Genomic DNA, 27,671 nt, shown 5'->3' with positions numbered 1-27,671 from the left:
AAAAAATTGGTTCAAAGTAAATTTTTTGTGAAAAAAGTAAGATGTTCATTTTTTCCTTCCACATTGCTTTAGTTCTCGGGAGGCACCTGAAGGGTTAATAAACTTCTTGAATGTGGTTTTGAACACCTTGAGGGGTGCAGTTTTTAGAATGATGTCACTTTTGTGTATTTTATGTTATGTTGACCCCCCAAACTCGCTTCAAATGTGAGGTGGTCCCTAAAAAAATGTTTTTTTGTAAATTTTGTTGGAAAAATGAGAAATGGCTGGTCAACTTTTAACCCTTATAATTTCCTAAAAAAAAAATGCCTTTTTTTTTTTTTTTCTTTTTCCTGAGCTGAAAGATAAGAGAAATAAGTTTTATTACACTCACCTGCAGGGCACTTGGCCCGAGTGCGGTGCGATATGCGCCGACGTCAGTAGCAGAAGAGATGAAGAAATCACAGATGACTTCATTATAGCATTTCTTTCCTCTTGATTACAGGTTGCATGTCTCGAAAGAATTCAGGTGATCCGCATATTTGATGCCTACAAACTTTTAGATGTACTGCAAGATTTAAGACAGAGCTTTTCCCAGCAGGTATGAATGAGTCTAAAGGTTAATTCAGATAAAATGTGTAGCTTTCCAGGCATAGTTATTGTGAATATATTAGCAAGTTCTGAAATGTTAGTACTGTAATCACTCAGTTTAGTTCTTTTTTGCAATCAATAGCCAGTGACCTGCTGTGACCGCAGTGTGGACTGTTTTATGACAGACTGTAATCCGACTTTCATTTGGAGACTTCAGGCTGCCATAAACTACAGAATTTGTTCTTTAAGGGATCAATTATCACTTCATAAATAACACTGCTTTTGTGACATTTTCTGTCTGCCGTTGCTAACACCTGCCATTCTTTGAGTAACAGAACTTGCTGCAATTATGACAGCAACTTGGGCAACGGCTCTACTATGGCATCAAAATTATTGATACTAGTTTCTTTAGTTGTCATCATGACTGCAGGCAGAATTGTATCTAGCAACTTTGTAAAGTGAGTTCTTAGATGGGTATTCCCATCTCCAAGATCCTATCCCAATATGTAGTAGCTGCAATAATAGCAAACACCAACAATTAGAAATGTAGTATAGTTCTTCTGATTCACTATGTCACTTACCCATGTGCAGGACATTGCAGTAGCCACTAAAGACTGTCACCGGATAAGTGGACGTAACCATGGATACCTAAGCTACTGCAATGCGTTGCACATGAGACAAGCAGAAGAACTACACTTAATTTCTAATGGGCAAAAATGGGCATAAAAACGTGCAGTTTTGATGCATTTTTACTTGCCTTTTTTCGCTTTCATTTAAATGGGTGAAAAATGAGAAAAAGAAAAAACCTGAACGAATTAACATGCTGCAGAGTTGATAACATACTTTGAAGGTTTAAATCTGCAAGGAAATACGGGGTTTTACCATAAAATGTGCATGCCGATAATTTTATGTGTCACAAAATCAGGCTGCGGAATTGTGTATTAAATATTAGTTGCCCAGTAAAAGACCTTTGTATGTTAAAAACATTGTAACCTGGAGCCATTGTTACTATAGGGGCCATAAATGTGATTGATCTGAATATAGGGACAATAGAAAACACAATAACCATTGTTTCTCAGTTATCATGTGCCCCTGATGTAAAAAAAAAAGCAAATACATGAACAATATAATAAAATGTAAAAAAAAAAATCTGAAAAGTGCAAGGACCACCTAAAAATTGCAGTTCCTGTCACAAAATTTACATTGACTCAAACATAATTACTCCAGCCTTAATATTATAAGCTTGGACCTATGTGTTTTCAGCGATCATTAAAATATTTCTATACCGGGAGATTATCAGCATGTTAAAGGGAATCTATCAGAAGGTTTTTGCGACCTCATCTGAGAGCAGCCAGATGTAGGCAAAGAGAAGCTGAATCCAACAATGTATCACTCAGATTACTGGGCGTAGCCGTTCTGTCTTATAATAAAGCAGAGCTGAGAACGGTCACCCTGCCCCCACCAGGATCTCCATGTACAAAGTCTATACACAGGGAGGTGCTTATCACAGCAGGAGGCATTGCAAGACCAGGAGGCAGTTGCTATGCCCAGCAATGAAAAGCTCTTGGTGCTAAAATAATCATTGCAAGCAAACAAAACCAAGGCGCTTGATAAGAGGCATCCCTGAAATCAGTATTTTAACCTGTACAGCATGCAGTCTACATAGCAAAAACCTGCTGACCAATTCCCTTTAAATGTTGCAGACCTATATGTAAAACTGAAATGGGGTGTTTTTTTCCCGCCTATACATATATATTGTTCACAAATATGATAGTGCTATGCACAAATAGAATTAGAGAATTAAATGTCTGGCCTACTATTGGGCAACCTCATACTTGGACGTATCCGTATGTCGAGGTCGGCAGGTGCTTACTGACCTTGGATGTATGGATACATCATATCTTTAATAGAGATGAGCGAATATTTCGATGTTCGATTTGGCTCACGATCGCCAAATTTGCAACATTCGCCGATTTAATCGTTGATTAAATCGCCAAATATAGCCAAACATACACAGCACAAAAGCCGCTGTTTCCCACTCTGAGTGACAGCGTGGGAAACACTGGCGTAGCACTTCTGATCGGCAGTGAATTCATCCCCACCGGTCAGAGAGCCGCGGTTCCCACACTGTCAGAAGACAGCGTGAGCGATCAGCTGTGATCAAAGGTAAAAAGTTTACCTCCGGTCACTGGTGTTAGCTGATGGGACTGCAGCTCTCATCAGCTGACACCTGCTGCCGCTAATAACAGTGAGAGTAGGAGCGGCGGATGGGAGTATTCATCAGCCGCTCCTGTGCTGTAAATAAATAGTTTACAAAAATTTTGATAACCGGCCAGGTAAAACTTACAGCTGGGGGCTGCAACCCTCAGCTGTCAGCTTCAGCAAGGTTAGTTATCAAGAATAGAGGGGTCCCCATGCCGTATTTTTAATTATTTAGATAAATAATTTAAAAATTATGGGGTCCCCCCCATTTTTGACAACCAGCCTTGCTAAAGCCGACAGGGGGCTGGTATTCTCAGGCTGGAAAGGGGCAATGTATATTTCCCCCCCAGCCTAAAAATAGCAGCCCGCAACTGCCCAGAAAAGGCACATCTATCAGTTCTGCTGTAGAAAAACTGTGTTTAGTCTTATTTCTAATAAAGGACTTTATTCTGGTTGTGTCTTTATTTACCATGTAAATATAGGATTAGTAATGGATAGGTGTCTTATAGACACCTCTCCATTAGTAAATCAAGGGCTTGATGTCCCTTGACAATTCAAAGGTGACATCAACCCCACAAATATGAACGCCACTTGCCACTGCTACATCTAATAGAAGTGCCTTTTCTGGGCAGCTGCGGGCTGCTATTTTTAGGCTGGGGGGCCTATATCCATGGCCCCTTACCAGCCTGAGAATACCAGCCCCCAGCTGCCTGATTTAGCAAGGCTGGTTGTCAAAAATGGGGGTGACCTCATGCCATTTTTAAAAATTATTTAAATTATTAAAAAATACAGTGTGGGGACTCCTCTATTTTTGTTAACCAGCCTTGGCTGAAGCTGACAGCTGAGGGTTGCCTCCAGCTGTGAGTTTTGCCTGGCTGGTTATCAAAAATACAGGAGAACCCTCGCAGGGTTTTTTTGTAATTATTTTTTTTTTTACAGCACTGGAGCATATGATGAAGGCTGGCGTCACACTACCGTAGAATACAGACGAGTACTATGCGCGAAGCATCACAAAAAGCACTCAGACCAGTGTTAATCTATGGGGCAGCTCACATCAGCGTTTATTTTCTCAGTTGTATTCGGTGTGCATGTAAAATCACAGCATGCTGCGATTGTAACCTAGACTCGCCAATGCAAGCCTATGGGTGCGAGAAAAAAATTGCACAGCACTCTGACCATGCGAGTGCTGTCTGATTTTTACGCACCGATGTCCTTTGAAAAGCCGGCAATTTATGTGCCGCATACAGTAAAATCACACTGACAGGTTAGAATAGATAGAATAGATATACAGTACAGACCAAAAGTTTGGACACACCTTCCCATTTAAAGATTTTTCTGCATTTTCATGACTATGAAAAATTGTACATTCACACTGAAGGCATCAAAACTATGAATTAACACATGTGGAATTATATACTTAACAAAAAAATGTGAAACAACTGAAAATATGTCTTATATTCTAGGTTCTTCAAAGTAGCCACCTTTTGCTTTGATGACTGCTTTGCACACTCTTGGCATTCTCTTGATGAGCTTCAAGAGGTAGTCACTGAGAATGGTCTTCCAACAATCTTGAAGGAGTTCCCAGAGATGCTTGGTACTTGTTGGCCATTTTGCCTTCACTCTGTGGTCCAGCTCACCCCAAACCATCTCGATTGGGTTCAGGTGTACAAAGAAAAATGTTTTTGTCCATTTTTTTGGGAAAAAATGAGAAATCGCTGGTCAACATTTAACCCTTCCTGACCCAAAAAAAAAATCATGTTTCCAAAATTGTGCTGATGTAAAGTAGACATGTGGGAAATGTTTTCTATGAAGTATTTTGTGGGACATATCTCTCCAATTTAACGGCATAAAAATTTAAAGTTTGAAAATTGCTCCATTTTCAAAATTTTTGACAGATTATTTTTTTTTTTACAAATAAATGTAAGTCATATCAAAGAAATGTTACCACTAACATGAAGTACAATATGTCACAAGAAAACAGTCTCCGAATCAGTAGGATCCATTGAAGCGTTCAAGAGTTATTGCCTAAAAAAAGGGACAGTGGTCAGAATTGTAAAATTTGGCCTGGTCAGTAAAGTCAAAATTGGCTCGGTCACTAAGGGGTTAAATGTAGATGTCTGGTATTTTTCACATATGTGCATGTGAAAGCTATATAGCTATAAATAATTACCCTTTTTTGTTTTTAGCTACTAAGATCTGGAGAAACACTTAGACTTGTGGTGGTTGATTCAGCGTGTGCAGTCATATACCCATTACTGGGGGGCAAACAGACAGAAGGTGGGTTTATTTAATTTCTATTTACATTTCTAGGGTTAGAATTGTGTAAAAAAAAAAAAAAAAAAACATTTTTTTTTTTTCTAGGAATGGCTGTTATGATGTATATAGCAAAGGAACTACAAACACTTGCACATGATTTCAGCTTAGCAGTACTTGTAAGTATGGAAAAAGACAATAGGTGAATTAAACAATAATTTGTGGAACCCCTAAAAATCCATGTTGAAATGTGGATGGACTTCTAACTTAGGAGCTTGACCTATTTAATGCAATGTGTATATGTAAGAGTACTTCACCCCAAACCGATCTGCTTGTGATTAGGATGAAAATAAATAAATAAAATATACTGTGTATATATTTTTATTTATTTTATTTTAATTGCAAGCAGATCAGTGTGTGTGAAGTGCTCAACTCAAAAGGCAGCCTGATTGTGCACAAAGCGCAGAGCCCGGATTCAATAGAAAGTCTATGACTAGTATGGATACAATAGAACGCATATTATCTACTATATAATTGTCTAAGGGTCACTTCCGTCTTTCTGTCTGTCTGTCACAGATATTCATTGGTCACGGCCTCTGTCTGTGATGGAAATCCAAGTCGCTGATTGGTCGCGGCAAAACAGCCACGACCAATCAGCGACGAGCACAGTCCGGCGGCAAAATGGCCGCTCCTTACTCCCCGCAGTCAGTGCCCGCTCCATACTCCCCTCCACTCGGCGCTTACACAGGGTTAATGGCAGCGATAACGGACCGCGCTATGCCGCGGTGTAACGCACTCCGTTACAGCTGCTATTAACCCTGTGACCAACTTTTTACTATTGATGCTGCCTATGCGGCATCAATAGTAAAAAGATCTAATGTTAAAAATAATTAAAAAAAATAAAAAATCGTTATATACTCACCGTCCGTCGGCCCCCGGATCAGGAACAGGCCTTTCCCGCTCCTCGCGACGCTCCGGTGACCGCTCCATGCATTGCGGTCTCACGAGATGATGACGTATCGGTCTCGTGAGACCGCTACGTCATCATCTCGCGAGACCGTAATGCACTCTTGGGACCGGAGCGCGCGAGGAGCATCGGTAACCGCTTCACCTGCATCCGGGGGCCAACGGAAGGTGAGTATATAACTATTTTTTATTTTAATTCTTTTTTTTAACAGGGATATGATGCCAACATTGCTATATACTGTGTGGGCTGTGCAATATACTACGAGGGCTGTGCAATATACTACGTGGGCTGTGCAGTGTACTACGTGGGCTGTGCAATGATGTACTGCGTGGGCTGTGCAATGTACTACGTGGGCTGTGCAATGTACTACGTGGGCTGTGCAATGTACTACGTGGGCTGTGCAATGTACTACGTGGGCTGTGCAATATACTACGTGGGCTGTGCAGTGTACTGCGTGGGCTGTGCAATGTACTGCGTGGGCTGTGCAATATACTGCGTGGGCTGTGCTATATACTACGTGGCTGTGTTATATGCTATGTGGGCTGTTATACACTCCGTGGGCTGTGTTATATACTCCGTGGGCTGTGTTATATTCTCGGTGGGCTGTGTTATATTCTCGGTGGGCTGTGTTATATTCTCGGTGGGCTGTGTTATATTCTCCGTGGGCTGTGTTATATACTCCGTGGGCTGTGTTATATACTCCGTGGGCTGTGTTATATACTCCGTGGGCTGTGTTATATACTCCGTGGCTGTGCTATATACTACGTGGCTCTGCAATATACTACATGGCCGGCCGCGAACAATCAGTGACAGGCGCAGTCCGGCTGCAAATTGGCGTGGGATTTGAACCACGCTTCGCTAATTGGTCGCGGCCAGCCGAATCCTTTGTATTCAATGTATTATTCTAAAATCTTCATAAATAAACTACATACGTATTCTAGAATACCCGATGAGTTAGAATCGGGCTACCATCTAGTGTATGTGTGTGTATATGTGTATATATATATTATTTTTAGATATAATTTACACATTTACATCTATCTGCCAGTTAGTATGACCATTCACCCCCATTAACCAATATAAGGGAGTGGGGGAGGGTGGGACAAAAGTTTCCAGGTGTCCGCCGGGGGAAAGAGGAAGTTACTGGCCCGGACACCTGAATTTAACCTCTATAGGTGTGGCCGTAGGAACCTTCCCCTTTAAGAACCATTGGCTGGCTGGGTCACCCCAATTAGTGCATCACCAAGGGTCCCAATTAGTGCATCACCAAGGGGAGTGGTGCGAGGGGGGAACTGGGCACTGACAGTATTTTATTGGCGTTTGTTATATGGGCTTCACAGTCAGAGGTACGTTCCTTATGCAGTACCGTGCCTGCCAGGAGCTTTGGGCCATGTCTTCTGAGGTGCGCACTTTACAAAGGTTTTTTCAGTGATCCATGGTTTTCTCAAGACCCGCCCCACCAATCTGCTTGTAAGTAAGAAGAAAAATTATGTTAAAACGGTTTTCAAAGGCTGTTACTCTTTAAAGGGAATGTGTCATGATTTTTTTTTTTGCTTGTTTTAACTTTGTTTAAAAGTTTATTAATACAGTGGGGGAAATAATTGATGTTCATTGACAGTCATTTTGTATTTCTTCCATTGTCTTACTATTGCACCAACAGTTGTCTCCTTCTCACCCAGCATCTTACTTATGGTTTTGTAGCCCATTACAGCTTTGTGCAGGTCTATGATCTTGTCCCTGACATCCTTATAAAGCTCTTTGGTCTTGCCCATGTTGTAGAGGTTAGAGTCTGACTGAGTCTGTGGACAGGAGTCTTTTATAAAGGTGACTATGTAAGACAGCTGTCTTTAATGCAGGTAACGAGTTGATTAGGAGCGTCTAACTCAGGGTGGATTGATTTAAATCACGCCGATTTAAATCATGATTTAAATCACGATTTAAATCAAAAGATTTTTTTCTATTTAAATCGGATCGATTTAAATCATGATTTTAATCATGATTTAAATCACTGATTTAAATCAAAAGGTTTTTTTTAATATAAATCACGATTAAAATGAGAAGTGAGAGCAGTGCGCATGTGCGCCCGTAGTTACACGGACGAAACTAGGGGCAACGATCTAACGCCAGGGTGAGGGGGGGACCCCAAAGTAAGTAAAAATCTTTTTTGTTTTACTATATGGCAATAGGTAGGTGTTTAAAAGCAGCATGTCTTAATTGTATAAACTATTAATAGCCTCCACATTTTGTTCATACTGCCCCTTTAATTCCACACTTCTAGCTTGGTTTCACTTTTGGTTTAGTTTCTTTTTCCATTCAGTTGACATGCCCAAACTTGTTGGATAGTCAGCATCCTACAGAAACCTTTGGAAGAGCATGGCATTGTGAATGTTACACATATACAGCCTTTATTCTACTGAGTTAAACAACTCAGCTTTATCTCATGATGGAAGAACCTTTGGATGGTAAAATATTTTCCTCAAAAAGCAGTTTATTGAAAAAAATCCGATTTAAATCAAAAAAATCCGATTTAAATCAAAAAAATCCGATTTTTTTGATTTTTTTAAAAAAACATTGATTTTTATCCACCCTGGTCTAACTGGTCTGTAGGAGCCAGAACTCTTAATGGTTGGTAGGGGATCAAATACTTATTTCTCACTGCAAAATGCAAATAAATTTATATATATGTGATTTTCTGTATTTTATTTTTGATATTCAATCTCTCAATGTTAAAATTAACCTACCCTTAAAATTATAGACAGTTCATGTCTTGTTCAGTGGGCAAACTATTTACTATGTAACTATGTAATTGTTTTTTTTTTTACTTTTTGACTGTTGCTAGAGGCAACCATTATGATTTACTTGTGTGTACATTTCAGAGCACAACACTTGCACACCACCACACCATAATTATAGCAGCCCCAGGCCATAGGAGAATGCTGTTGATGTCTGACCCCATCTCTTATATTGTGGCTTCCTCAGTTGTGAAGTGGGCATTTTCCCAGTGCCACAATAACATGACTGCTCCGCTCTGATCACAATTATAACCAGTTAGCAGTGAGCACAGGACTGTGGCTGTGAGTTTATCTTGTAGTGAGATTATATACGGAAGACACTCAGATCTACCTCTCTGGCTCAGATGTCTCCTCTCTGCTGTCCAGAATCCCGGAGTGTCTGTCAGCCATATCCTCCTTCTTCAACTCTCGCTTTCTAAAACTCAATGTAGACAAAACCAAACTCCTCATTTTCCCCCACCTCGCGTATCCCCCCTACCTGATCTATCTATTATGGTAAACGGCATCAGGCTTTCTCCCACACCTAAAATCTGCTGCCTCGGGTAACTCTCGATTCTGCCCTGTCCTTCAAACCGCACGTCCAAACTCTTGCCACCTCTTGTCGCCTCCAACTCAAAAATATTGCCAGAATCCATCCCTTCCTCAGCCCACAATCTACTAAAACTCTTGTGCATGCCCTCATCATCTCCCGCCTCGATTACTGCAACACCCTCCTCTGTGGCCTTCCCGCTAACTCCCTTGCACCACTCCAGTCTGTCCTTAACTCTGCTGCTTGGCTAATCCACCTCTCTCCTCGCTACTCCCCTGCTTCTCCCCTCTGCAAATCCCTCCGCTGGCTCCCAATTCCCCAACGAATCCAGTTCAAACTACTAACACTGATCTACAAAGCCATCCACAATCTGTCCCCTCCCTATATCTCTGAACTAATCTCCCACTATCTTCCCTCACGTAATCTTTGATCCTCTCAAGACCTCCTACTCTCCTCCACACTTATTCGTTCCTCACACAACCGCCTCCAAGATTTCTCTCGAATATCACCCATCCTCAACACGTCCGATTATCCACCACCCTCAGATCCTTCAGACGGAACCTGAAAACCCATCTCTTCAGGAAAGCCTACAGCCTGCAATAACCATTCTGCCGCCTCACCAACCACCCGAGCTGCCGCCTCACCAACCACCACTGCTGCTGCACCCCCGACCTCCTGTCTCTTCCCCATTATCCCGTAGAACGTAAGTCTGCAAGGACAGGGTCCTCTCCCCTCTGTACCAGTCTGTCATTGTGAATTTATTTTCTGTTAATATCTATAATCCTGTATTGTAACCCCTTTTCTCATGTACAGCACCATGGAATTAATGGTGCTATATAAATAATAATAATAATTATTAGTGGATGAAGTAACCGCTGCAGCGCTGTGCCCCGCACCTGGTGAGTGCTCATTACTGTGATCTGAACGCTGCAGTGACATAAGATAAAATCACAGTAATTGTCTTTAAGCAATGTATCTAATCCTATCTTTTGTGACACTTACTGCTGAACTGTGTAATTACTGTGATCTGAGTACTGCAGCTGCAATGATATGACTCCTCCACTCCGATCTCTGTAAAGACCAGTGAGCATCACCAACTAACAGAATCAGTGCTGCCAGCGGTCCTCACATCTGTATCACACTGCAGTAATCAACAAAATGTCTCTTCACTGTGATCCAAAAATTAATTCTTCTCCTTTTGCAAATGCCCAGGAGGGAAGGAGTGACACCTGACACGTCAGCAGATTCCGCACACTTTCTCTGCAGTCATACTGAAAATATGTGTATGATACACTGCCGATAATTTTTAGCGTAGGTACATTTTAACTGTGAGAGACAGAATCTAAAAATAAAAACCAGAAAATGCCATTGTATGATTTTTAAATAATTAAATGGCATTTTATTGCATGAAATAAGTATTTGATCACCTACAAACCAGCAAGGATTCTGGCTGTCACCGACCTCTTAGTTTTTCTTTAAGAAGCTCTCCTACTCTACACTCATTTCCTGTATTAATTGCACCTGTTTGAACTCCTTAACTGTGTAAAAGACACCTGTCTGCATACTCAATTACACTCCCAACCGTGAAGCATGGTGGGGGAAGCATCATATTTTGGGGGTGCTTTTCTGCAAAGGGGACAGGACGGCTGCACCATCTTGAAGGAAAGACGGATGGGGTCATGCATCGCGAGATTTTGGCCTAAAACTCCTTCCCTCAGTAACAACATTGAAGATTGGTCATGGCTGGGTCTTCCAGCATTACAATGACCAGAAACACACAGCCAGGGCACCTAAGGAGTGGCTCTATAAGAAGCATTTAAAGTTGCTGGCGTGGCCTAGCCAGTCTCCAGACCTGAACCCAATAGAAAATCTTTGGAGGGAGATGAAAACTCAATGTTGCCCAGGGACAGCCCCAAAACTTGAAAGATCTTGTGAAGATCTGTATGGAGGAGTGAGTCAAAATCCCTGCTACAGTGTGTGCAAACTTGGTCAAGAAATACAGGAATCGTCTGACCTCTGTAATTGCAAACAAAGGTTTCTGTACCAAATATTAAGTTCAGTTTTTCTATTGTATCAAATGCTTATTTCATGCAATAAAATGCAAAGTAATTATGTGAAAATCATACACTGTGATTTTCTGGTTTTTATTTTTAGATTCTGTCTCTCACAGTTTAAGTGTATCTACAATAAAAATTACAGACGTCTCCATTCTTTGTAGGTGCGAAAACTTGCGAAAATCGTCACTCGGTCAAATACTTACCGTAATTTCCCCACTGTAGCAGTAGACTTGGTTTTCATGGCAAATTTCAGCACCTGCTCCCCCTAGTGTTTAGAAGTTGAAAATATCAACACTTTCTTAATCAATTTTTATATTTTATACAATTAAACATTTTTTTGTTTTGTTTTACTACAACATACTTTACATGTATATGTTTGAATAAAAAATGTTTTTTGATGACATTTCCCTTAAGAACTCACAGCCATATAGATTTCATGGAATCACTTGCTTGCATTTACCACACTGACAATGTTTACTGCAATTTTCAAACAGCGAATCCGTTTGGAGCTGTTAAAATAGAAAATTGCTGAAACCTGATGATATGACTTGCTGTGCATTGACAACCCACACCCACCACAGTGGCCAATGTCTTCTCAATTTTTCATAAAACGTGCTGTCATTGACCTCCGTAGGTCGACGTGGTTTGTGAACCATGCCATCTGGTTTCACCCTTATTATGGTGGTGTCATTCTGATGTTCACATGTGATTGGTGTTGATTTGGCTTTCCAGGTAACTAACCACATTACCAAAGATGGATCAGCTGGTTTTCGTCCTGCGTTAGGACGCTCATGGAGCTTTGTACCCAGTACCCGAATTCAGATACACAGGGATGAGAGAAACAAGCAGAATGGGAATCGTTTAATGTCATTGGTGAAATCTGCTCGACAGGTGGGAGGATTAATTATTGATATTCTTGCTTTCTGAGTGTGTTAAATATTAATTATTAATTGAATTATTCTTATTCTCAATTATGTACTGAGCACATTGTCTTTCGCTGACATTACAAAAAGCTATTTCTGTATATGTAGCTCAGAGTATAAGTCAACACCATATAGAGAGAACACGTGGTCTGTGGGACATATGTATATATATATATATATAATCACAGCTCTTAGGAGGAGGGGGACTGTCACGTGGGGGTCACCTCCTGCCTGCTTCTCCATCATTCTCCACGGACTTCAGACAACTCACAGAAGGAATGAACAACTGGTAGCCATGATGACTTCAACTCCATGACAGACAGATGCTTTTTAACATCTTAGGAAAGATGAGGAACAAATAGACAAATCTGTTTGTAACTATTTAATCTATTTTATGTTTTGCTGCAATGTGGTTTTCCTGTGGACAATTCAATAAACCACTACATTGTTTATGAAAGTATCACAACATTTTTTTTCTTTAAGAGTAATGCACCTGGTAGAGTCCTGATAAAATAAATGTGCAAAGTAAGTATATTTAACAGAGTGACCAACTAGTCTAGCATATGTGTAGTGAGGAGATGGTATGGGGAGTTTGTTCAGCAGCTTTAACTCCATTGTGTTATTTTTTGTTGTGAGACGGCAGAATGCCACCTAAAATACACCAAAATCATTGTTATTTTTATATGCTGCTATTGCTGTTCTTTTTATGGAGTCATTATTGTTTAGTGAAATTCCACATTATCATGTTTGTAAGGGCAGTAAGTGTACTCATTCTCAAGAAAAATGATTTATGACTGTGTATGTATACAGCTATATGTATCCTAATAGTTTTCTTGTGTTTTAGCCCACTAATTTACAGGTGGAAGTGGAGATTGGACTTTATGGAATATTGGAGGAGAACATGAGCACAGCTTGTGGATTGTAATTTCATCAGGACTTTCCAATCAGACTATTGAAGCACTTCTATGGACACATGACATGGAAACCTATTGTTTTGTGGGACTCATTTTTGACTTGCATAATTTTTTCTTCTGACTGTAGGAACACGCTCACTTAATCCTTGATTGTTGGGGTATTTGATAACATTGGGTGTGCTATGCAACACTTCATAAGAAATGTTGTAGAAATGGGGCCAAACTAAATGCTCATACACTAGTTACCTATTAACTTCAAGGGGCATGGCGTCATTTAGCCAGTTTTGACTTCAGCACCCCTTCTAATAAATGTCATTCTATATTAGACTATATTTCAGAAGCCCTATAATTGTCCAGCAGTCTCTTAACTTGATATACCATGCTCATAATGCAACTAATATGCTAAAGAAAACATTGATATATTTACTTCTGTCTAAAGCTACATTGACACAGGCAGATCTCTGACCAATCAGACATGTTTTAGAGATGACAAAATTGATCTGAGTTAACTATTTACGCCAACAGATATTTTTGTCTATTTATCTCTTGTAATCATCCTAAAATAAAACTCTCCTATTCTTTATAATTAAATTGTCCTTCAGGTATCCGCGTACATGCTACCTTCCCTGTGTTTAGCAGACAGAGATTTTTATTTTAAAGATTTCAGATCAATTTTTCAGCAGATGAGTCAGATTTCAATAAAATCAAACAAGCATTTAGACACCCCAAGTTTGGCCTAGTTAGATAGAAATTTGAGAGAGCCCCTGCTAGACATCTTTGGCGACAGCTTATCTCTAGAGATCAAAAGGATTGGAAGTACGAAATCAGTTATACCGGATCCTTAACTCATCCAACATTATGTGTTAGGGGACCCTGTGCACATTAAAACTATATCTACAAGTTCAGCCAATGTGTATGATGGACTTAAGATTGATCTGGTTGTCTTAACCTTCACCATCCATGCTTATTTTACAGCCAAGATTTTAGATGTCGGGCCCCAAATATAGATTGGTTGAAGGAAATGCAGCATGGTGGCTCAGTGGTTAGCACTGCATGCTTGCAGCACTGGAGTCCTGGGTTCAAATCCCATTAAGGACATCATCTGCAAGGAGTTTGTATGTTCTCCCCGTGTTTGCGTGGGTTTCCTCCGGGTACTCTGATTTCCTCCCACGTTCCAAAGAGGGAATTTATATTGTGAGCCCCATCGGGGACAGCGATGATAATGTGTGCAAACTGTAAAGCGCTACGGAATATGTTGGCGCTATATAAAAATAAAGATTATTATTAAGATTTTCTTGAAAATTCACTTTATACCAGCAGTCTACACTTCCCTTTATTTACAACCTTATTCCATATTCAATTTATGTTTGAGATTGATGAGGCACACTTTTTCAGTGTCAAGCAGATGAAGTGACTTGCACAACATAATGAAGTCATCATATTTGTGCTGCATTTATGTTTAAGCGATTAGTAATATTTTCAAGATTAAGGCTATGTGCACACGATCAGGAATTTTCGTGTTTTTTTTGTGTTATTTAGCTATAAAAACGTCATAAAACCGTGAAAATAACGCATACATTAAGCATCCTATTTATTAGAATGCAATCCGCATTTTATGTGCACATGCTGCGTATTTTTCCGCAGCGCAATTGCATTCTGGAAAAAAAGGCAGCATGTTCATTCTTTGTGCGGAATCGTGGGGATTCCACACACACAGGAATGCATTGGACTCTCCTCCAGGCCCTGGGAACCATATAATTGTTAAAAAAAAAAAAGAATTAAAATAATAAATCGTGATATCCTCACCTTCCGGCGTCCCCGGCAGCCTTTCCCGCTCCTCGCGATGCTCCCGTTCCCAATAATGCGTTGCGAGAATGACCTGTGATGACGTGCGGTCTCGCGAGACCGCTACGTCATCTGGGGTCATTGCCGCAAAGCATTAATGGGACCGGAGGGTGGCACATGTTAAGGAGCTGAAACTCCTAAACCCTTCATCCAATTTTATTGTGGATATGTAAATAAATATCTAGTAATATTTGTAATTGTGTTTAGATGCTCAACACAATACACATTTTACAATCATTATATGCTAAATTTATTACATCAAATTTTTTTTATTACATCTAATTTTTTTGTTAAAAGGACCAAAAATACAAAAACAGGAGTTTTATCATAAGCACACAAACCAGTGAGCTGCTGGAGAAGGGGTTGTGAGTGACAGAAGAAGAAATAAATCTCCTCTGCTGGCTGAGCACAAAGGATTTTTTTTTTCACCAGCCTTAGCCCTCTGTGTGCAGCCAGCTAAGGTTTATATCTTCTCCTGTCATAGCCCTTCTCAGGCAGCTCTGGTATACATGCTTACAATATAATTCCTCTGTCAATTGCGACACAGGTCTGGGAGCTGTGTTTTTTCAGACTGCAACCCGTCCTGACATGATTAGGACTGGCTGCCGTTTGAATTACGTTGCCATTTTATCAGTTTTTGACAACTCCTGTAAACCAGAAATTTTTTTATATTTACTATTGTAATTTACTTCTTTTTAGCCTCTTCTTCTTTTTATTGGTCAGCAAATTGTCTTGGAATATCACAGATTTTCAACAATGAAGCTCAAGGCAATTAAGAGCAAAATTATTTTCTTACGATGACGTCTATGTCCAAAGAGAAAACATTATTTATTTATTTTTTTACCTGTGTTGGTTTTGGGCTTCATCTCACCTTTATCCCTGTCTAGGATTCAGTGGTACTATATGAGAATGCCAAATATTCCGGACATCGTTTCCAGCAACGTTTGCTTAAAAGCTGGGTAGTCATCACCTTCACAACACTCTAAAAAAATTGGAGCATGGAGCATTTAACAGAGTGCCTACTGGACCTGCCTTCCTGTTCCCTAGGTTTGTCCACCCTATATAAAAAGGGATCGCCTTAGCCACTAACTCAAATACAGTGCCTTGCGAAAGTATTCGGCCCCCTGGAACTTTTCAACTTTTTCTCACATATCATGCTTCAAACATAAAGATACCAAATGTGAAGAATCAACAAGTGGAACACAATTGTGAAGTTGAACGAAATTTATTGGTTATTTTAAATTTTTGTTGAAATTCAAAAGCTGAAAAGTGGGGTGTGCAATATTATTCGCCCCTTTACTTTCAGTGCAGCAAGCTCTCACTCCAGAAGTTCATTGTGGATCTCTGATCCAATGTTGTCCTAAATACCTAATGATGATAAATATAATCCACCTGTGTGTAATCAAGTCTCCGGATAAATACACCTGCTCTGTGATAGTCTCAGGGTTCTGTTTGAAGCACAGAGAGCATCATGAAGACCAAGGAACAAAACCAGCAGGTCCGTGATACTGCTGTGGAGAAGTTTAAAGCTGGATTTGGATATAAAATGATTTCCAAAACTTTAAACATCCCAAGGAGCACTGTGCAAGTGATCATATTGAAATGTTAGGAGTATCATACCACTGCAAATCTACCAAGACCCGGCCGTCCCTCTAAACTTTCATCTCAAACAAGGAGAATACTGATCAGAGATGCAGCCGAGAGGCCCATGATCACTCTGGATGAACTGCAGAGATCTACAGCTGAGGTGGGACAGTCTGTCCATAGGACAACAATCAGTCATACACTGCACAAATCAGGCCTTTATGGAAGAGTGGCAAGAAGAAAGCCATTTCTCAAAGATATCCATAAAATGGTGTCATTAAAAGTTTGCAACAAGCCACCTGGGAGACACACCAAACATGTGGAAGAAGGTGCTCTGGTCAGATGAAACCAAAATCGAACTTTTTGGCAATAATGCCAAACAATATGTTTGGTGTAAGGGATACACAATTTATCACCCTGAACACACCATCCCCACTGTTCACAAATAAATGTATCCAGGTGTTAGAATGGCCAAGTCAAAGTCCAGACCTCAATCCAATCGAGAATCTGTGGTGTGAAGGGACAAATTAAGAAAGATTCTCCATTTTGTGCTTTTCGACTCCATTTTGTTTGTTTTGATATAAATTTTGTTAGTAGGCTAAAGTTTACAGCTGTTATGAGACCTTGATGAGACCTTGATTGTTGCAATCTAAACAGAACATGAGACTGAGGGTGTATTGTTCTATGAAACTTTGATGCACAGACTGTTCCTGCATTTTTATAAATTAAGAACTGTGAGCGTGTTCTTATGCTGATTGGTTGAAGTATAATTTCTATGACTATGAAAAGTCATACACAATAAACGGGGCCAGAAAGATCAGCTTGATCCCCCCCAAACAGAGACACACGTCTCCGTCTGGTCATTTTCAGTTGCCGGCAACGCCCTGTAGATTAATTTGGAAATCACTGAGTTAACCGTGAAGGATCAATTTAGATCCTCCCTCAATAGTGGAAAGAGCTGAAAACTGCTATACATAAACAATCTCCATCAAACCTCACTGAGCTTGAGCTGTTTGTCAAGGAAGAATGGGCAAGAATTTCAGTCTCTTGATGTACAAAACTGATAGACATACCTCAAGCGACTTGCAGCTGTAATCGCAGCAAAATGTGGCGCAACAAAGTATTAAGTTAAAGGGGCCGAATAATATTGCACGCCCCACTTTTCAGTTTTTGAATTTTCACAAAAATATAAAATAACCAACAAATTTCATTCAACTTCACAACTGTGTTCCACTTGTTGTTGTTTCTTCACCAAAAATTTACATTTGGTATCTTTATGTTTGAAGCATGATATGTGGGAAAAGGTTGAAAAGTTCCAGGGGGCCGAATACTTTCGAGAGGCACTGTATTCTAGATTTGGCCTCATCTAATATGTCCATTTTTTTAACAACCTTATTAGGAAAACAAATTATTGTATAAAGGAATAGCAAATCAAGAATAGGCAAATAAGGAATGTTTTGCTGAATTCTTTTAATTTTTCTACCCTCATCCAAAATCAACTTGTACCAGTATATGAAAGGATGGAAACACTGGGTTGTCTAGTGATCCAATGAGAGTGTGGAAATTTCTATTGCCCATAGGAGAAGGGACACAGTGGTACAAGAAACAGTGTATAAGAATGCAGTGTCACACCTTTTGTATATATGGGAAAACTCTCTGGACCTAACCTATTTGATACACCAAACTTATGAATAAGAGATGAAAGATGACAAAATTATTAAATCACTATATTGAAAAAAATATATGAATAAAAAGACAAAAAAAATGAAATCGTGAATCCACATAATGAAGAAAAAGAGGGGAAACAACTTGAGATCTTATAGTTATGCATACCTTGCTGGAGGCACATGAAGGTATTAACACAAAAAATGCAAAGGCACATAGCATATTGTCACGGACATGGTTTGTGGAGCCACTGTGCCTCAGGCCGCAGACAGCCTGGAGGGCCGTGACTAAGCGAGCACCGGACTGTTCACTAGAGCCTCTGATGGCAGAAACCATCGATATTAGCTGGTTTGGCCGACCTTAGTCTAATATGTCTGGATGCCTCATTTATTAATATAAATTAAGTTGTGACCGGGTTACCGTAACGGTTGAAAAGTAAGTAGTACTGATGAAAAACAGCTGGGGGATAAGTTTTCAACTAAGTCATATGACTGTTGTGACATAGTATGGTAAGGTGCTTGAGGGGAGTTATGTTTCACTGTGCTTAATGGTGTCAGTGAAATAAAATCCAGAGATTTTCCTTCAGCACACTTAAGTGTGGTGAGAGGTTAAAAGCCAATTTGTTTAATGGGCTGAGGTTTATGAGGACATCCATAGAGTGGGTGGGAGGATGCCCACCTTATCTCCACCCCAGGGTGTGGTCTGGGGCTTAAGTAGCTGGCCTCCAGAGGCAGTAAGGGCTGTAGGGCTGGAGAGAGGATCTCCATTGGTTTGTGTCCTGAGGATGAAAGACTGAACCCGTGTTGCTCCAGAGAGGGCAGCTCCCCTCAAATGTACAGACTGTGTTGCAACATTAGGTCTTCCTGTTTTGCCCGAAGTGCTTTGTTTATTTTCCCTTCATGTTGGTTTATGCTGTCTTTCTAATAAACCGACAGAAGATTTAAAGAAGTTGTCCACTACTATAACCTTTTTTTTTTTTTTTCATAAATCTTGCTATTATGTGCCACTGAAAACATCTACTGTGTTTATTTTAGCAATATTACCTTTTATCATGCTGTAGCAGCACATTTTTAGTGCTGGATTCAGCTCTCATGGGGTTAATCGGCAACTTCCTTTCTCCTGAGTTATTGTGCTCTAATACTACACGTTCCATGATGCATTGCACTGCTACTAAGCACGAACCTGGCACACCCACTCCAAAACACACCCCAACCCCTCCCTCCTCTAGCTTCAAAAAGATTTGTGATGTCATTTCTGTCCAACCTCCTCTTTTACATTTGTCCAACCCACACCCATTACACACAAATAGAGGGATAGATAGACAGATAGATAGATAGACATAGATATATCTGTATCTATCTATTTCCATAGATATGTCCATATCCATGTTTCTAAACCCCTTCACCCCTGGAGCTTTTTTCGTTTATCGCTCCCCTTCTTTCCAGAGCCATAATTTTTCCGTCAATATGGCCATGTGAGGGCTTATCTTTTGCGGGACAAGTTCTACTTTTGAATGACATCATTGGTTTTACCTTGTCGTGTAACAGAAAATGTGAAAAAAATTCAAAGTGCAATGAAATGGCAAAAAAGTGCAATCCCACACTTGTTTTTTGCTTGGCTTTTTTGCTAGGTTCATTAAATGCTAAGGCTGTGTGCACACGTTGCGGATCTGATTCCAGATCCGCAGCGATTTTTGCCGCACTGAATTGCATCAAATCCGCAGTGTAGTGCACAGCCAATGTAAGTCTATGGGAGCCGCAGACTTGTGCACATGCTGCGGAAAAAGCCGCACCGAAACCACACCAAGAACTGCATCAAAACCGCACCAAAAACTGCATCAAAACCGCACCAAAACTGCAAAACTACACCAGGTTTTGATGCAATTTTTGGTGCAGTTTTGATGCTTTTTTTGGTGCGGTTTATGCGCGGTTTTAATGCCGTTTTTGGAAATAAGTAAATAAACGGAAAATGTGCATGATTTGAATGGAAACATGCCTGAAAAAACGGATTCCAAGGCCGGATTCATCATTTCACAGCTCAGTTTCATACGTTTTTTTGCCGGATCCATCGCTGTGCGTTTTTTCGCCGGACAGAAAAAACGTTCCTCTGTATGTGTTTTCCATCCGGCGGAAACAGCTTTTTTGACGGATCCGGCAAAAACGGATGAAACGTGTGGCCATCAGGCGCAATCCGGCGCTAATACAACTCTATGAGAAAAAAACGGATCCGGCGGAAAAAAATGGATCCGTTTTTTTCAAAACTCACCGGATTGTGCCTCACGGCAAAAACCTGATGTGTGAAAGCAGCCAAATATATGGATAGATACATCTATGTATCTATAGATATATCTATCTATAAATATATCTATGGATAGATATATCCATAGATATATAATAGAAAGGCCGATGTTTCTAAGGCCTCTTTCACACTAGCGTCGTGCACTGCACGTCGCAATGCGTCGTTATGGAGAAAAAACTCGTCCTGCAAAGTTGTCTGCAGGATGCGTTTTTTCTCCATAGACTTTTATTAGCGACTCAGCGCGACGGCCCCTTACCGATGCTAGTGTGAAAGCAGCCTAAGGCTACTTTCACACTTGTGTTTTTAGCAATCCATCTTTTTGGGCAAAAACCGGATTCTGCAAATGTGCTCGCAGGATGCGTTTTTTACCCATAGACGTGTATTAGTGATGGATCACGACGGATGGTCACACGTCGCGTCCATCGTGCAACGGATGCGTCGTGTTTTGGCGGACCGTTGGCACGTCCGTCGCGTCTGCCATTTTCTACCGCGCATGCGCGGGCAAAACTCCGCCCCCTCCTCCCCGGACTTCAGAATGGGCAGTGGAAGCGTTGAAAAACTGCATCCGCTGCCCACGACGTGCACAAATTTCACAACGTGCGTCAGTACGTCTGCTCGACGCATAGTGATGGACCTGTACCGACGCAAGTGTGAAACAGGCCTTAATGAGCGTTTAATTTAATAAAAATACGGAAAAAAACGGCGTGGGCTGCCGCGCAATTTTCTGCGCCAGAGGGGGAAAGCCGACGGCCGGGGGCCAATATTTGTAGCCTGCTATGAATATCAGCCCGCAGCTGTCTGCGTAACCTTTACTGGCTATTAAAATAGGGGGACCCCCCAAAAAAATGACGTGGGGTCCCCCTATATTTTATAGCCAGAAAGGCTACGCAGACAGCTGCGGGCTGATATTCATAGCCTAGGAGGGGCCATGGATATTGGTCCCCTCCCCGGCTACAACTACCAGTCCGCAGCCGCCCCAGAAATGGCGCATCTGTAAGATGCGCCAATTCCGGCACTGATCCCCTCTCTTCCCACTCCCATGTAGCTATTGTAAGGTGACATTAAGCCAGGTTAATAACGGACAGGCGTCAATAAGACGCCTATCCGTTATTAATCCAATAGTAATAAAGGGTTAATAAAACACACATATTAGGAAAAAGTATTTTAATATTCTTTATTTAACCATACTTACCATACTTCAGCCCCTGCAAAAAACGTTAAATAATAAACCGTATACTACCTGTCTGCCGTAGTCCAATTAATAACGAGTGTCCCACGACGATCTCCCCTATAGAACAGTGACATCGGGTGATGTCACTGCTCTATAGGACCCTCAGTGACACACTGACAGGAGACAATGGCTCCTGCAGTGCATCACTGAGTGGTTACTAAAGTTCACTGGTCTCACTTTATGGCAAAAAGCTGCGTGGGAACTTTCTCATACAGCAATGCCATAAAGTGAGACTAGGGACTATTTTCTCACAGGGGCGTAGGAATACATTGTGGGGAATACATTGTGGAAGGATACCTTCCTCCCCTCATTGTGTTCCTGGAGCCCCCGGAGAGTGGTTGCATCAGCAGATGCTCCTGCTCTCCACGGGAGATCATCGTGGGACACTCGTTTTAATGGGATTTCTGCGGATCAGGGAGTATATTGGTTGTTTATTATTTTAATATTTTTTACAGATGACAATGGCTTCGGGGATCAAAGTGACAAGTGATGGTGAGTATATACTCTGTTATATTTACTGTATGTATGTATGTACTGTATGTATGTATGTACTGTATGTATGTACTGTATGCGGCATGTCGTCGCATGGTGCATGTCGTCGCATGGTGCATGTCGTCGCATGGTGCATGGCGTCGCATGCTGCATGTCGGCGCATGTCGCCGCATGCCGCATGTTGTCGCACGGCGCATGTCGACGCATGGCGCATGTCGTCGCATGCTGAATGTCGTCACATGGTGCATGTCGTCGCATGGTGCATGGCGTCGCATGCTGCATGTCGTCGCATGGCGCATGTCGTCGCATGGCGCATGTCGTCGCATGGCGCAAGTCGTCGCATGGCGCATGTCGTCGCATGGCGCATGTTGACGCATGCTGCATGTCATCGCATGGTGCATGTCATCGCATGCTGCATGTCGTCGCATGGCGCATGTCGTAGAATGCTGTATGTCGCATGTTCTGTATGTGTTCTATGTATGTATGTACTATATATGTGTTTTTTTTTCTTTGTTTTTTTTTTTACATTCAACACATTAGCCGGATGATGGGACTACTACTGTCCCATCATTGGCTAATGTGTCACTCACTGTCACTGTAGCAGGCAGAGCCCGGTGGGACTTGTAGTCCCATCGGATGATGCCTGCACACAGAGACAATGCCGCCGCCACCACCACCGCACAGCCACCTTCAGCACCACGCAGACCCCCGCCGTCACACCGGCCGCCACGGCGGGACCGGCCGCCCACGCACCGGCCGCCGCCGGTACAGTACAGTACACCGGCCGCCACGGCACCGGCCGCCGCGGCGGGACCGGCCGCCCACGCACCGGCTGCCGCCGGTACAGTACAGTACACTGGCCGCCGCCTCCATGGGACTAGCCGCCGCACATCTCGGCAAGCAGATCCCCGCCCGCCCCCAGCAAACTCCCGCCCGCCCCCAGCACAGCACAGGCAGCCCACAGTCCCGCCCACAGCCCAGTCACTCTTGAGTGACTGCTGACTGTGCGGCTGGGACACGCCTGTTACTGGCGTCACGTCAATTTCCAGAGTCTGGAAATTGACGTGATGTCGGCGGAAATTAGCGGTGGCTGCAGCCTGGGGGTCATGTGACCCGGACTCAGCCACCAGCATAGCGCCGCTCACAGGCGAAAAAGGCAACGCAAGTTATTTACACAATTCATCAGGGGCCCCAGGGGGTATACATTGGGGGGGGATAATTGAAAGTAGTGGACAACCCCTTTAAATAGACTGTGTTCCTATTTTCTACCGCCATGTATCACTGAGTGAGCTGAACTATCACAGATGGTGTTTTGAATGTGGGCAACATTCCGGGAACACAAGTAGCAGCGATGGACCAAGCGCATGTCTTGGGTGAAGGCAGCCACAAGCCAGGAGACAAAGTAAGGCAGTATGGAGGACCTAATTAGGCATCTGGTGAAAGCACAGCAGCAGCAACAGCTGGCACATCAGCTGACGAGTAAGCTGCTTATCCAGCAGATGCATCAGCAGCAACTTCAACAGCAACAGAAGCACCAACAGGACAGTTGTGACAACAGCAGCAGATTGAGTTGCTTGCCTAGGTGGTTTGTGGGAGACCGAAAGTCTTCCACAAGACCAGGTGCAGGTTATGACACATACGTCCGGAAGGCAGTAACGAGCAATGCAGAATATGATGCCAGGTGGTGATGTAGAAACATTTTTGACTGTGTTCAAGCTGGTTGCAGAGTGGGAGAAGCTGCTCCCCCGAGCATTTGGCGGAAGTGCTGGCGAAACCCAGAAGGCTTATTATGACTTGGCCTTACAGGATGTACAGGAATATGCCAAATTAAGAACGGAGATATTGGCACGCTCCAGGATAACTGTCAGTCCAAAGGGTTAATCACTGGGCATATTAAGGTGACAAACCCCCACGCTCTTAGATGTTTGACCTGCATCTTGTACCAAAGTGGTTGCAGTCGGAGTCCTCCACTGCAGCCCAGATGGTCGAGTAGGTTGGACCGATTTATTCAAACCCTCACCAGGCTGGTGCAGGTTGCCCAGGAAAACCCTCGGAATGCAGATGACCTGATGAGCCTGGTAGAAAGGGACCAGGTGGTTCAGAGATCCCTAAGGAAGCCGGGAGGTGGTGCATCTACACACTTGGGTACCCAGCGGTAGTCCGAGTCCCAAAAGAGGGGTAATAGGTTCACCACTGGGGGAAGTCCTAGATCCCAAGGGGTTGCCAAGGGCCGTTGGTAAAGATTTGCTTAGCTGGAGATGTCACAGTCCAGAATATATAGCCGCCTGTTGTCTTTTGTCTTGTGAGGAGATGGATTGCTGCCTAGGCGATGCTCGTACTATGCTTATCCTGTTTGCATTGTGGATTATCAGACCGGAGAGAGGCCGCAGTCGTGTCCTATGACCATAATTGAGATGCTGGTGTCAGGACTATTAGACTCAGGGAGTTTTGTGACCTTGATAAGAGCCCCCCACCAGTTGATCTCAGGGAAACCTGTGGCTGTTTTCCGTATCCATGGGGATGCGAAGGACTACCCATTGCGAGAGTGTCTATATAAGCAAACGGGCTGAGTCCCATGAGGTCGGGGTGGTTAAGGACTTGCTACACCCAGTAATAATAGGGCACTTTAGCCTGTTCAGGGACTTATGGGGGAAAGCGGGGATACCAAGTGTCTCAGACGGGAGCCAGCTCAAACTTGAGGAAATCCCATCGAAGTCAGGTTTATAAGTTCCCCTTGTGTCCTGGCTGGTGACGAGCCGTGGTGCTGATATTTCTGAACTGGGGAAATTTGCGGACTGCTCAAATGCTTGATCTTACCCTAAAAGGGGCATTTGAAAACATGACTGTGATAAATAGGATTACACAAGAGCCGGGGGCCGACATCAGATACCCATACTTTGCCGTGAATTAGGAATTGATTTATGGGATCACAAAACAGTGAGGGGAAATATTAGGGTATGTGCACACGTTGCGGATTTCTTGCAGAAAATTCCTGAAGAAAACCGGAAATTTTCTGCAAGAAATCCGCATTTTTTTTTTTGCGTTTTTTTTCCGATTTTTTCGCGTTTTTTTAGCATTCTGCAAGCGTAATTAGCTTGCAGAATGCTAAAGTTTTCCCTGCGATCTGTAGCATCGCTTGGAAAACTGACTGACAGGTTGGTCACACTTGTCAAACATAGCGTTTGACAAGTGTGACCAACTTTTTACTATAGATGCTGCCTATGCAGCATCTATAGTAAAAGATAGAATGTTTAAAAATAATAAAAAAAATAAAAAAATGCTTATACTCACCCAGACATCTCACCGGCGTCCGTTCCGTATAGCTGGTCTGTGCGCACAGGACCTCCCGTGACGTCACGGTCACGTGAGCGGTCACATGACCGCTCACGACCAATCACAGGACAGTGACGTCATTCGGCGAGGTCCTTCAGCGCACACCAGGTACAGAAACCGAACGGCAGCGTGCGAGGAGGCGGCAAGACATCGAGGGTGAGTATAGGACTGTTTATTATTTTATTTCTTATTTTTTGACCACTTATATGGTGCCCAGTGCGTGGAGGAGAGTCTCCTCTCCTCCACCCTGGGTACCAACCGCATATAATCTGCTTACTTCCCGCATGGTGTGCACAGCCCCGTGCGGGAAGTAAGCAGATCAATGGACCCCTAGGTGTGCGGAATCCCTGCAATTCCGCATTTTTAATGAACATGTTGCTTTTTTTTCCGCTATGCGATTTTTTCGCGGAAAAAATCGCAACATTTGCACCAAAAATGCGGAATACCCTGTAAATAATAGGAGGCTTATGTAAGCGTTTTTTTTCGCGTTTTTATCACGTTTTTATAGCGAAAAAACGCGAAAAAAACGCTAACAATCCTGAACGTGTGCACATGGCCTTAGAGCAGCTGTTAATCCCAGGACCCTATAGACGTAGGGTACTAGACCTGACCCATTCTCATGTCTTGGAGGGGCATCTGGGATTAGATAAAACCCAACAGTGGGTCCTTTAAAAGTTCTCTGGCTTGATTGTCACCGGGAGATTAATTATTGTTGGTCACGTCCTACATGTCAGTTAACTGCTCCTGTATCCCACTTCCGCAGTCCCCTAGTTCCGTTACCCATTATATAGGTCCCATTTGACCAGATTGCCATGGACTTTGGAGGACCCTTAGTTAAGTCTGCCAGAGGCCACCAATACATCTTGGTGGTCATGGACTATACAACACGGTACCCGGAGGTGGTACCACCGAGGAACTTTTTGCCAGGAGTATAGCCCAAGAGCTAGTCCATACTTTCTCCCAGAAGGGCCTTCCCAGGGAGAGTCTGATGGACCAAGGAACACCGTTCATGTCCAAGGTAATGAGAGAGTTATTTAAGGCCCTCCAGATTACCCAACTCAAGACATCTGTGTACCATCCATGCTGAAGGTGGTCATGGAGGATGGCCGAGACTGAAATTGCCTGTTACCGTTCCTTCTGTTCTCCATTAGAGAAGTTCCACAGGCCTCCTCAGAGTTCTCGCTGTTCTAGATGCTATACGGAAGGCATCCTCGGGACTTCTGGACATTGCAAAGGAGACCTGGGATGCAGAGGTAGCACCCCACCTAAGCGTTATCAACATGTGGTCCAGATGCAGGTCAGGATCGCGAGGGTGATTCTGATTGTGAGAGAGAGCCTCCTTCAAGCACAAGAGGCCCAGGCAAGGATCTACTATCGGTCAGCGGACTGAGACAGTTTAGCCCTGGAGACTGGGTGTTGGTTGATCCTCACAGTAGAAAGTAAGTTCCTGACCAAATGGCAAGGGCCATATGAAGTGGTTGATATCAACTTCAAGGTCCGCCAGCAAGGGAGAAGAAAACCATACGAAGTGTACTACATTAACCTGCTTAAACCGTGATATAATGGCAGATACACTATCTGGGAAATAGAGCTGTAGTGATAGAGGCTTCAAATCTAAACCCTCATGCGTATTATCAATTCAAACACTGATTTCTCAGTAACAGACAAATGGACCGGCCATGTAAAGGTATTGCTGGACTTGTCTTTGAAAGAGCTAAAATAAGAGCTAAAATAAAATAAAGTGCAACATATTTATTAGCAGCATACCTTTAACTATATTCAGGTGAAAGAACATTGTAGTGAATAGTCTGAAGCGTGCAAAATCCGTAATTAAAGCAAAGAAATTACATAATGTTACAAAATGAATTAAGCATGACAGTGATTTTTCTTAAAGCAGCCCTCAGACAAATTGTGACATTGATTCTTTGTAGATTACATTAAAAAAGACAGATAAACCAGTCTGGTGACAGAAACTTGCAGATCCTCCCTGCCCTTAACCCCAAAGCGTTCTGATTGTCA

At 42.5% G+C, this 27,671-nt stretch overlaps 2 protein-coding genes across 5 annotated transcripts in view; one reads left to right on the top strand and one right to left on the bottom strand.

Annotated features, from left to right (window-relative positions):
• Nucleotides 1-552, bottom strand: part of LOC143816179 (uncharacterized) — a 173,110-nt gene extending 172,558 nt beyond the window's left edge. Inside the window, exon 1 of the mRNA XM_077296255.1 lies at nt 371-552. The gene's annotated coding sequence lies outside the window, so the exon portion shown is untranslated. The remainder of the gene's footprint in view (nt 1-370) is intronic.
• The window catches only part of RAD51D (RAD51 paralog D), a 36,035-nt gene extending 21,541 nt beyond the window's left edge, over nt 1-14,494 (top strand). For all 4 annotated transcript variants that reach the window (XM_077296252.1, XM_077296254.1, XM_077296251.1 and 1 more), the window contains exons 8-12: nt 482-577; nt 4,956-5,046; nt 5,131-5,201; nt 12,100-12,258; nt 13,135-14,494. In XM_077296252.1, the coding sequence (XP_077152367.1) occupies nt 482-577; nt 4,956-5,046; nt 5,131-5,201; nt 12,100-12,258; nt 13,135-13,215 (498 nt within the window). In that variant the 3' untranslated portion in view covers nt 13,216-14,494. The remainder of the gene's footprint in view (nt 1-481; nt 578-4,955; nt 5,047-5,130; nt 5,202-12,099; nt 12,259-13,134) is intronic.
• Nucleotides 14,495-27,671: the final 13,177 nt, after the last annotated feature.

The sequence above is a fragment of the Ranitomeya variabilis genome, chromosome 3 (genome assembly GCF_051348905.1).
Source record: "Ranitomeya variabilis isolate aRanVar5 chromosome 3, aRanVar5.hap1, whole genome shotgun sequence".
Taxonomy (NCBI): domain Eukaryota; kingdom Metazoa; phylum Chordata; class Amphibia; order Anura; family Dendrobatidae; genus Ranitomeya; species Ranitomeya variabilis.
Note: the sequence above shows the minus strand (reverse complement) of the source record. Positions and strands in the feature narration are given on the sequence as shown.